General features: G+C 36.9%; 1 protein-coding gene across 1 annotated transcript; it reads right to left on the reverse strand.

Annotated features, from left to right (window-relative positions):
* Positions 1–5821: 5821 nt before the first annotated feature.
* On the reverse strand, positions 5822–9245 carry barx1 (BARX homeobox 1). Its single transcript, XM_035389056.1, has 4 exons — positions 8658–9245; positions 6918–7209; positions 6631–6715; positions 5822–6375 (listed from the first exon to the last, which is right to left on the reverse strand). Exons 1-4 carry the CDS (start codon positions 8857–8859, stop codon positions 6208–6210), a joined length of 747 nt encoding a protein of 248 aa, XP_035244947.1. The 5' UTR covers positions 8860–9245; the 3' UTR covers positions 5822–6207.
* Between the last annotated feature and the right edge of the window lie 3533 nt (positions 9246–12778).

A 12778-nucleotide genomic window follows, 5' to 3' on the forward strand; every position in this document is an offset into this window, starting at 1 on the left:
TACTGCATATACCTTCACCGTGCTCTAAAAATCTTAAAAGATCGGAGCGTAATTAAAACAAATGTGTTAATTACTTTATTCTCAGTATAATGTGTAAAACAATCCAAAAAGGCGTTTGACATTACACTTGAATCAAAAATGTAATAAAGGGCACGGAAAGATACACATGCACAGCAAAATATTAAGAGTGAAATGAACCGTGCAGAGTTTTTATTTTTATTTATTTTTAATCTTTGATAGAGTACGTCCCGTAAATTCCCTTCTGGATTCACATTAAACTCTTGTTGATTGAACGCTGAGAAGCCTGCTGCGTGGTTGGGCTATTTAGAATTATGTTTCAATTGATGCAAAATTCACATTATTGCATATCATTATTACCTGTAGTCTTAGCTGTTGTTATTGTTGTAGCATTAGTAGCTGTAATTAGTGGTAATTAGGATTGTTGGATCTTGCGATAGAATTTGCAGAGGCCTGGTATTGGTACTGTGGGCAGACTTGGAGTAACAGAAGAAGCAACTGTAGGAGTGATAGCAGAACCCTAGTGGCTGTTATTAAGACAAACTGAAAAAAGTAACGGTGGAGTTATTCCTTTGCCTTGCTCTACAATGCAAAACGTCTTCATAGAAGAAGGCAAAATTGATTATGCAAGCCTTGTGTTTGGTTAAAGTGAAACTCACCCGTTTTAAACTTTTAATAAAAGAGGACTGACTCTTTTGAGTTACTTAACCAGTGCAAATGCGGTTTTTGTTTTGTGTTGCTATTTGTTGTGCATCATCTGTATTTGTTTTGTCATATTGCCTATGGTTTCTTTGAATATAATAAGACAAAGGTGCTTTTCTACTGCGTGAAAACCCTTTCTTTTTTATTCACAGATGAAGATATCACATGCAAACGATTCATGCCTTCATTATACTAGATTTTAAAAATAAATATAAATCACTGCTATCACAAATGAATTCAACGTTGATTGTTAAATATGATATAATAGAGAAACTGACAACGAATAACCATACATATTGTTGGTGTTATTTGGAATACACAATATATTTATTTTTTTGAGATGAAAAAAATACATATTGTGTATTTTTACATACATTTTTATTTCTGTTTTGCTTTAAAATACCAATAATGTCCTATATTTGACCCATGTTTCACATGCGCTAATAAGGATAATAAGGATAGTGGTTTTGGACAATAAACGCCTTAATTGAAACCTGGAATGCACTTAATGAATTACTTTTTCCCACCAGGAACTGATCAATGTGCCTGATCAGCAACACGACTTGCAATTCCTTGATAATTATGAAGGTACATACATTATAGTACAATGGTCCATTATCCACTCGGTTATATTTCTGTAGATTTCAAGACAATGAAATGAAACTGGATCGTTCGACTTAGTCATTTCTGTGTTGGAAAGCATATTTAAGCAGCTGGGTCACGTTTTCAAACTCCCAAGCAATATATAAGCCTGCGCTAATACATAATAAAACAATGTGTTTTATGGATACTATTACATAGTACTATATTTCATTTTATGTGGATAGGATGGGCGCGCGAGTAATATGGGCGAATCTATCTGGTTAGCGTGCCAATTAACTCTGTTAATCAGCAGTACGAAAGAGTACCCCCATAGCACTTATGGCATATCTAGAAAGCTATTCTCAAATTAGTTTATATAAGCCTACTATTTGTATGCCTCTACCCCCGTATAATGCAGACATATTAATCGCACCGTACTTCTTAATCACAGAACACTTTGCATTGTGTGAATCGCACACATGAATCGCAGTGGTATTACTGAATTTATATATATATATATATATATATATTATTTATTTATTTATTTTTCAGTAATACCACTGAATACCGACGTATTCTAGAAAATGCGAACAGTTTCTTTCTTTCCAAGATTAGTTCAGACGTGTAGTGATATGTCTCAAGATTTGATTTCTAACGTTTCTATGAAGAGAATGATCGCGTGGATTCACTGCTGCGTAAATCCAGATTGTATTTGCGCTTTCAAATAAAAAGTGTAAAATTATGCCAAGCAAGGATAATAAAATAAGAACGTAAACATATAAAGCTCGTGAAAATGACAAATGGCAACTCCAGATGGCTTTAATGACTTGACAATTCGTTAAATTCATATATAGCATAAACTTAGCTCATTTGCAAACTTCTGTTTAATTGTAACTGGGAAGAATTTAAATCAGGGTACCTATTCCTCCTTCAAAACGTGAAGCAATAAAGAATTAATGGTTTAGAGTGAAATAGAAATCAGATTCAAAAGATCTAATTTTAGTCTGGAACGCCTATGATTGCGCCATTTCCAAAATGAAAACAGAAGCCAATTAGGTAATTGCAGAGCTCAAGGCATTTGATACGTGACGTTGATATTTTCTAGAACATTTAAGATGCACGCATCAAAATAATGATAATACATTGTACTGCATCAAATTAGTTGTTAAACGACTAGTTTTAGTTTTTTAAGCATTCATTCTGTTAGCCCTCACGTGATGAACAAGTGCCGACCCCACAAAGTTAACACAGTTGACTGCGGCCTACATAAATGCCTACACCTGCCGAGTGATCCAATATCTAAAAGGAAAAATCCCTGTAAATTAACATAGATTTAATTTGTATGCTTTACTTCCACTTAACAATTACTGAATTAGAGTTGAGCCTGAGCAACAAAAAAAAAAAAACTATATGCCCATTTATGTTTTTCCATTTGTAACAAGTAGAATGTATATAATTGAAAAGGTCTCTAGCAAATTTGGGATTTGATTTGGACCTGATTTGCAAACTGTAGGCCTAATTTTATAAACAATGGCCATATTCGTATCCCCTGTGCGCTGTACAAGCTGGTTATTATAATGCAAGTTTTGTACAAACGAATTAAGAAAACATATGTTCAAAAGACACTGAGTTATAGCTCGCAAAAGACTGACTATGCAATGCACTTTTCTCACCTCTTCTTGGAAGATCCAAAGGCATATTTTCTGGAACAATGTCTCCCGCTACTCCAAAATGCCTTCACAGGAAAGTGCTGTTGGGAGTCCAGTCGGTAAGCATTTGGTAAATCCCTGCATGGCCCTGGAATCTCTCATTTATGCAAATACATAAAAACCCTAGGGATGAGGCCAAGTTCTATGATTAAAAAGATTTCTGTAAATATTTCGTCTAGAATAAATAACTTTGTTCAAAGTTCTAAAAAATATTGTGTTATTCAATGGCACATGCCACATATTTACACTACAGAGTAAACATGCTCTCTCTCTGAATTCAAGATTTAATGAAAATTGGCGTAGTTGCAGGATCTCCCGTAGCCAAGTAGTTAACTCTAATTCGAAACACTTCTCCCTGAAATTAAAGATCTTAAAAAACTATTTCATCTCATGTGGCTGAAAATTATAGCTACAGCTTTGACCTATATATATTTTTAGAATCACAATAAGAACATGGCTGAGTTCTTGCTCGCACTCTGATGTCAGGCCTAGCAATGCAAATCAATGACAAAGAATTGCAAAGTTTTGAATCAAAATATACGCGAAGAAAGTCAGTGTAGACCAAGCCAAAATCATATTTTACTAACGCTTTGCACGAATAAACAGGTAAGGATAGGAATTGGAATAGTAAGTAATAGAAACTTGGCTATAGGCCTACCTGTAAACTAGGAATTGGGAGTACGTCTCCTAAATGTGATTGTGAAAAAAGTATTTAATTGAAAACCCATTGGGAAGCCACTTGAGAAAATCAAGAAACACTGGTACAATCGCATTTCCGTTTTTGCCGTCGCAAAAAATGATTAGATAGATTAGATGGTAAGACAAAAGGTTGCATAAATAACAACAAAAAATAAATACTTGTTCGAAAGTGTCAATAAAGTTTAGAACAGAACAGTTTTATAATGGAATCGTCGACCAAAACTGTACGGGTTTGGCTCCAGTATTCTTCCTGTGGCACGTAGTTGCAGGTCTCACTGGTTCATCCTCAACAACGCTACCATACCGAAGCACGTGCTCGATATGAATCAACTGACCTTTTCATCATTATTCTTTCTAAACGGGGCTCTTGAAAACAGATAACAGACATGCTTCAATTTATAACATGCTACAGCGTAGGCCTATTTATGAAATTATGGCGGCAGGTATCTCTTCAGGAAATAACCAATTAAATGGATAGGACGAATATAGTGACGATATGGTGAGGTAATGATGGTAATATCGTTTAGTTCCTGCAGATATAGCCTGCAAATACTATAGTCTGTTTAAACTGTAGTTATGGGTGAACGTGTTTTGACATGAATGTGGTGGGAAAACACGATTTAAATATCTTAATTACTATTCCACAAGTAGTTGCTACTTCAAACAGCACGCAATTTTCAAAATGATCTTCCAAGAAAAAAAATATAGCCTATAACTACCGTCCACTGGACTTAATTAGTAGGCTAATGCCAGTCGGTATGTCTTCAACTTTTTGGCTGGACCGCAACATGGGGCCAGCCCTATAAACGCGAATGTCTGTGACTGACTGAGTGATGAAGTTACACCGCGCATGTCTGTGACTGAGTGATGATATTACACCATTGGTCAGCCGGTTCGGTCCAGCCATATACTAGGTTTTGACCTGGTCTTGTTTAAATAAAACAAAATTAACTGTTTTAGTTTTTAGTTTATGGAAGTAGGCCTATATGCAATGACTTAGGAAAAAGGCACCAACTGATCTATTTTCTTCAGCCAAATGCTGAAATACTTGTGCCAGACAAGTTTACAGTGTAAAATACAATGGGCAGTCTGGTTTATCTGCTTTGTCGTTTTTATAATTCGGTGAGAAATGTGTGTTCCACGAGGTTTTCTATATATAGCTTGCAAAATCGCGTGCCCAAAAACAGCGTATAGGTATCATCATTTCAACCGTTTTGTATTTTGCATGGATTTTTAATTTGCAATGGCCAGTTCGTGGAAAATACAGGCTGGGCCTACACTTGGCACTGGCTGCATTCATTTTAATGGTATGGTCGGCCAGCTGTGCTGGTTCTGTTGTTCCTCTGTCTATATTTAGCGCATGGGGTATATTTTTGGTAGCATTTAACAAGTGCCCCGAAAAGTGATCTGACGATTTTATGTTACCAAGTAAAGGGACAGGCCTACGATCCACTAAGTTAATCGTGGACATCTACACTTTTGACTTACATTGCAATACAGTGAAAAGTGTGACAAATTATATTCAGACAGAAGAAAGACATTGTTCTCCTGTCGACACTACATAAACCTGTTTTGTTGCTTTCGAACATTTTAAGTATATACGTACATTTTAACAGGAAAAAACGTGGTCTCTTTAATTGAATATTACTATATTTTTATTGCTGATGAAAAAGGTAAGTTCTGGCTCATCAGCTCTATCAGTTATTCTACTAATAAACGTTTTATAATTTAAGAGAGTATAAAGAGCATACAGGAAAAATAGAAAAATCGTTAAAACCCTGGTTGTGACCTCAACATATTAAAGCATAAAGGCATGACAAATTACTTAACCCTTTAAGGTGTGATATCATAAATATATGATTACAATGTTCTTAACTGAACATTCTAATGCTGATGTTACAGTCACTACTGGTAACTGTAAGCAATGAGTCTATTAGAAAACTGACTTAGAATTTTTTTAAAATTCAAAACCTACTCTTCAAAGGGTTAAATGAAAGAAGTCACCCATGTTTAATTAAATATACTGCACCATTCCTCTAAACAGTCCAGGGTGTTGTTCATTTATGGCAAATAACATTATAGAAAATAAAAGAACAAATATCTGTTAATGAAAACATATTTAATAATATTCAATCATTTCTTCAAAAAGACATAGAAAGAGACTAGGAACAAAGCGTGTTTAAATGGAAGTCAATAGCATCCTTGAATGGAAAGAAAGAGTTGACCTACTGACCAGTGTTTCTGTCCCCTCCTTTCAAAATGGTTAGGGGAAAACCAGTTCATCGCGCCAAGCTGTAGGAACCCTTGGTTGTGTGGAACTGACTTTGAAGAAAAAAAAGTGATATAATGTATAACACATTCTACCACATATGGTAGGCCTATAATAGTCTTTAGTGCCAAACTGCTGACTTTCATGGATATACCCATCCAAAAATACTTTGATACATCCTAGAGGCAATAGTCAGTTCGCATTGGGGAAAACGGATGTGCACCACATCTATTCCTCTTGATTGACATCAGAATGGGATGAGGAGGAGCCATCTGACTGACGGTCGGTGTCTCGTGACCTTTCCTGTTCTGAGAGCTGCTCGCTTGTGGGAATTGAATTTTTCTTCGGTCGCCCTTTAGGTTTTGTTGGCGACTCCAGTCCGCCACCTTGTAAGACCTGAAAATTTAAAGTGTTATACGTAGTCAGAAAACCAAAATCCCACTATTGTACCCAATATGAAATAGTTGAAGTAAAACGTTCCCGAACCCCACGGCCTGTATCATATATCCACATGCATACCCCGTGATTATATGTTTATAGCTGCACCTTCTTCACCATTAACTGGGTCATTGAAGATCGCTGCATAGGTTGGGTATAATTTGTATGAACGATTATCGATACATTTAAGAATGGATGTGGAAAAATACTTACAATTTTTTTCCACTTCATTCTTCTGTTCTGATACCATGTTTTTACTTGCAGTTGACTAAGGCCCAGTGATTCTGCGAGGTCTATTCTGTAGGGAGAAAAACAAATTATTTATTTTCAATGTTACGTGCCAATGCGTAACAACGCGTAACAACGCGTCGTAAATATCTCATTAAGAGCAAATTTATTTCGTTACTAAGTTCATTACAACTAAAAGGATATGACCTAAGGTAGCCTACATTTCTTGTGTCATCAAAAAGCAAAATTGCCAGATAGAGCCTACGCAATACCTGTCAGGCGTTGACAGGTACTTTTGCTTCTCAAATCTTTTCTCCAGGCCCATGAGCTGCAATTCAGTAAAGACAGTTCGGCTTCTCCTGCCCTTCTTTGATTTGTTCCCTCCGTCTCCCCCGGGGTCCAGTTTACTGCGAAGGTGGAGGTCCAGCGGCAGGTGATGAGAAGCGGAGCCGACTTGCAGACCCGACGCCCCGGATAGGAGAGCAGAACCCAAAGGCGCGCCGAGTGAACATGACAGTGGTGACATTGGAAACTTAAGGATACTTGTCTGATCGGCCTTCAAGACTGAAAATAATGATATATAAAATTAGTTTTCAAATAATCACAATGAATGTGAAGATAATGTTTTTTTTTGTGTGTGTTTTTTTTACACAATTAAGTAGCTATAGCTCATACTGGAAGTAAATAATTTACAATAAATCCAAAGTTCTTTGAAAACCGTATTGCGATTGAGTTAAAGTCCAATGTTAAAGCGTTTATTTATAAAAGCTTAATGAACTTAATTACGATTTCATGTAGCCTATAACGTAGCCTATCAACTGCAATTTCGGAGAAACAGAAACGCAATTGAAACCCTACATGAAAACATGGAAATTCTTATCCTGTCAACTTAACCATTTATTAGATATGTCACGAAAACGCTCATATACAAAGTTCGTCTTTTACCATTAACGTTTTTCCCTCCGGAAACACTAAATTATCTGCCAGACCACAGTATTCATTAATGTGTTTTTATTAATATATAATTAATTGAGTGCTAATATTTGTGCAACAGATAACTCCAGGCATATTACCCGAAAGCAGTTTGGCAGCCAATTTCGGAGCACAAATAACGCATTTAATAACGGATTCAATTGATGAAAACTTTCTAAAAGCTGAAAACTTGAAACGGCAGAATTAAGAAGTCCTTTCATAGATCACATGCAGTATTTTTCATTTCAACACAGGCCCGAAGTTGCAACCAGCTAGCCCGCAACAGGGATAGAAGGTCCCAGTTCTTAACTTTCAGTTTATTCATCGTTAAATGAGCAGAGTACATTTCTAGAAAATAGAATTGTGATTGTTTGCATCTTACATTTAGCTGAAAATATTGATAAAATGGAAGGTAAGTGCGAGTAGGCTATGAAGTATATATTTATGCATGAAATAGCCTATGCGATATGTATTGCACCACAATTGCCAGATATTCGTGCCTCCTTCGGCACTTAGGAACAAAGGTTGTTATTGAAAAAAATGGGTAAGGGGAAGAAAATGTTTTACATCTGTTATCGAAATAACAGTGGCCCTATTCATGCACACGAAAATGTGTTAGGTGACCTGGGTGAATTATACGCGATTACAAAACTTTTCTTCGTATAGGCTACTGCTTTTCATTATCAACACATTAATATCGCAGTAAAACGCCTATTTGCAAGCATATTAAAATCGAGGTTTATTAAAGCAAGCGTGATTTATGATAAAACTGCACCACGGATCAGCGGAGCAGTTGGGTCTTTTGAGGAGCAGGGAGTTAAAATCCGCTGCCGAAGGAGTTTAATGCAACAAGAAAAAAACTATTCTAAATCTAATATTGACTTTATTTATTGTGCTAATTTTGTCAACCTGTTTTCAAGCCACGATAAGAACGATAACACTTGAACTTTTGGCAGTATACACCGGAGTGCACAATTTCACAGCTGTTCGCTACCTGACAAATAGCCTACCCACTGCAAATCATTTTGGGTCCATCTTACCTAAATGATTGTGGTAGGGCCGTGCCGATAAAAGAGCTTGTACTCCAAACTTGAGTAGCTCCCCTGCCGGGGTAGACACCTTGGGGTCTGGGTGGTCAGTCAGAATCTCCTCGATCATGAAACTCCTGTATCGGTGTGATCGGTTGTCCTGATGAACATCTGGCGGATAGTAATGGGCTCCAATCTCCAGTGGATGCTGCATTATTTTACCAATATGAACAACAGAATCCAAACAAGAAATGCAACGAACTCTTAGTTCTTGAGACCACTCAGCATCTGACAGTAATAACTGGACTTAAAGACGCGTTGTGCCATTCACAGTTTTCAAAACGTGCGTCTCATCCTTTTTGGGTGGCCGAAGGAAAACATCCTCAAACGGGATAAAGAAAATAGTTACTGGAAAAGTAACTAGTAAAATCCGAGTGTTTGTATCCGATCACGAGGTCTCTTCTTATGGGTTTGCTGCCTTACAGTAGATATGTCCTTCGCTGAAGTAGTACACAGAAATATACAACTCCGTCCAAATGACTCGATGAGAAAGTCTAATCTCCGCCCAGTTGAGACTAAAACAGCCTATTACTGTTCTTAACCAATATGGCCTTACCTATGTGTTCACTATGAATGTCCTTGGTTTATACGAGGCCTCGTGCAGGATGCTCCTCCTACAATTTACGCATACGTAGTTACAGTTCACCAAGGCATTTGATTTTACGCTACAAAACAAATTCGGCAATTAATTTGTTTTATTTTTTATCGCCCATTTAAAGACATATGGAGTCACTACAGTGAAATGCGTACATGTACTCTTTGGTAAAACAAAAATCAGTTTAAAATAAAAGTTTATCAGAGTATTTGGAAGTGCGCACGGCCGATGATATCCAGGCAACTTCAGCGCATGATACAACACGACACGGCATGCCAGTGTGTTCGTATACGACATCTCTAAACCAAACAGCTATGCCCTTAAAACAGTCCCATACATAGAATATAAAGGTTCAATTCTTAAATTTCATGTACAATTGAATTTTATTACTTAATTGAAATGCCTATTGAATATGGCATATTATGTTAGCCACGATAACCAGCAAAGTCGATTGTTTTTTTTAAGCGGTCAGGACAGTAGGCTAATATCAGGCATAATTATTTAGGCCTATTTCAATTTTACTTACGATAGGCCTATGATGTATCACTTTCCAACAAGTGTGCATTATTTTGTGTTGTGTAGTGTTTTTTTAATTTTATTTTATTTTTTAAATCATATATGCTTTGGAATCCCTGCGCAAAAACACGCACCACACGTCCACAAGTAGTAATATATTAGTCAATTTGAAACAGCTAGCGCCATACCTGTTTCAAAATTTTCTGCCAACTTCTGGTTTATTTAATTAGCACTAACATTAATGCAATCTGACATTTTGGCGACATTTCTTGATAAGTGCATGAATGACAGCCGAACATTGTTCTTGTGTGCCAATATGAAACGCTTTACTGTGATCTAATTTACGTGTGACCAAGTTTAGGTGAGAAATAGCTCATTTAGCCAATTGGTGGAAACAAAAGCCTGCATACACACTGGCCCTCCATGATCGGAATTGCCTACCCCTGCTATGTAGTATGCTGTCTTCTACCCATAGTACTATGCTGCTGTCGAACGTTTTAATAATTCAATTAATTAGTAATGACAAGTGCGTAAAAACCTCCTGAATTGTGGGGATGGAGATATGCTATTACAATACATAGGCCTGTCCATTGTCCACGTTTTCATTCTGTTGGATACGTTTCCCGATCAAAATACGTGTTTGTGAGAAATTAATTAAAGGCCTTAAATGCACAACCCGGTGCATTTATTTTCGTGTTCCTTAGAATACGTTTTATTAAGAACCAGCAGTCGTACCTTCTGTACAGATTTAAGACCGAAATATGGCTGTGCGCGGCCGTTTGGACAGGAAGCCTATAAATCCCTATGTAATGCCGCTTGGTAAATATTTGGCGTTCGTTGCTGATGTGGCCACTGGGAGGCTCTCTTTCCCCTGGAACCAGTAGAAGTCATATTTACAAAAATAGCTGTATGATCATAATTCAAATTCCCAATACGTTATTGTAGCAATCGTCTAGCAGATAAAATTAAATTAAAGGTAAATACATCATGAGCATACATTTTGGCTCTGATTTCTCAGGTTTGAGCATGGTTACTTGCACTGCAGAACGTAACATGAACTAAACAAGCATACTTTCAAGAGGCATAGGACTTTGTTGAATAGTGGGGAAATCTACTTCTGAAGGGCCAGTATGTATGAAGGGTTTTGTTTCAACCAATTACACCAGTGGTAACCAACCCTGTTCCTGGAGATCTACCACCCTGTAGGTTTTCATTCTAACCCATACAAAGCAAACCTTATTCAACAGCTAGATATCTTGTTGAGCTGCTAATTAGTAGAGTCAGGTTTGCCAAATTAGGGTTGAAATGAAAACATACAGGATGGTAGATCTCCAGGAACAGGGTTGGTTACCACTGAATTACATTGATTCACTTAGCCGTATCCAACACCTTAAGTGTGCACTTAAACATTTTTATCACAGTAAAACGTCTTACACAGAGACACAAGAGCAGTCATTAACTGGCAATTACAAAATTTAGCTAAATGTCAGATCATGTAAATGAGTCGACTAATAAAATCAGTGGCGTCAAACTCTGGTCCTGGAAGGCCAGCCAGTTAAGGCCTTGGGAAGAAGATCTGTGGACTCTTTAGCCAATCAATGACTTCAATTAATAACTTTTGCTGAAACACACTGAAACCACCGACACACGGCAGCTGTCCAGTACTGCAGTTTTACATTCCTGAAGAAGATTAGCCACTTGGTATAGCCAAAAGCAAGGTCCCCCTAGGAGGAGTTAAGTACAGTCCTACCTTACACAATGAAATTGTTGGCCAGTTTTGTAACTTGTTAAAGAGTATACACAATAAGAAAATAAATGCATCAAAATACAGGCGAGTGACACAAAATATTTGAATAACTGACATTTTCTGAGTTGTTCAGACTTGAGTATGAAGATAAATTGGAAGACACTGCAGTTTTAAAACACTGGAATTGCACATGTCTCAGTATGGCTATCTAATAACTGATCTATAAAAGGGTACTAAACATTTAAATATTTAATTTAGAATAGTTAAACAATTTTCATTTTGTATAAACTAATTAGTAAACTGGGCAGATTAATTATAGCCACACTGTGGTTGTTTGAAAACTTGGAATGAGAAAGTTTTGCTCGTGTCATAATTATATAACATAATTATTAACAATCCATTAGGAGTTCACTGGTATGAGAAATGAACAGTGATTACTATGTAAGATTTTATTTTTTCATCAAAGGTAAAACATACAGCTACATTGCATTCAGTCCTGAGTTGGGAAAATGTATATAAGTATGTTCTACAATTGTATTACATTCTTAAGGAGTTGATATATGCTGTCATTAAAACTACAGCTATAAACGTCTTCCACTGTGATTCTGCTTGCTTTTTAGTCTGAGTCAAGATCAAAATTATAGCTCCACTAGCCTTTTCAGAAATAGCACCCAGTGCAGCTTTCCAGCTGTAAGTATATAATTTACATGCAAATCTGTATTCAACTGAGTTGTAGCCAAATGCAAGCCTACTAAAATGAAGCAACATCAGGGCCCCTTATCTGGCCCATGATTACATGCTACAACATGTTATTATCTTTTTTAAAGCTATCCAAAATGTGCTTTTTACTTAGTCAGATTCCAGTGTGATCAGGAAATTAGGCCCTCGTTATTATACGGAATATAATAAATGTTTCCATGTCTGGTTGAGTGTGTGTGCAGAAGTCTGTCAAAAGCCATTACATGAAGGCTAATGGGCTGCATATGCAAGCAAAAGCAGAAACCTCCCATCATTTTTGGAGCAGCTACGGCTTGTGCATAAGTTAAGAGCTCTCAAATGCAGCATTGTACAGGTATGTGGGTGGCAGGCATCACCCGGTTTGTACTGTGTCCAATACACACTGCATATGGTTGTAATTGGAGACGGCTTACTTGCCACTGACAGAAAAATTCCTTTAGGGCATTTGAACAGGGAAATCAGGAAGTACAACCTCTA

Source organism: Anguilla anguilla, chromosome 13 (assembly GCF_013347855.1).
Source record: "Anguilla anguilla isolate fAngAng1 chromosome 13, fAngAng1.pri, whole genome shotgun sequence".
In the NCBI taxonomy this organism is placed as follows: Eukaryota; Metazoa; Chordata; class Actinopteri; order Anguilliformes; family Anguillidae; genus Anguilla; species Anguilla anguilla.

Excerpts from the sequence above, each read along its gene's own strand:
- barx1 (XM_035389056.1), bottom strand. The coding sequence starts at position 8,859 with ATGCAGCATCCACTGGAGATTGGAGCCCATTACTATCCGCCAGATGTT. Across the intron at positions 7,210-8,657 it reads GCCCTACCACAATCATTTAG|TCTTGAAGGCCGATCAGACA; the intron begins GTAAGATGGACC and ends CATTATTTTCAG. Across the intron at positions 6,376-6,630 it reads GAATGAAGTGGAAAAAAATT|GTCTTACAAGGTGGCGGACT; the intron begins GTAAGTATTTTT and ends TTAAATTTTCAG.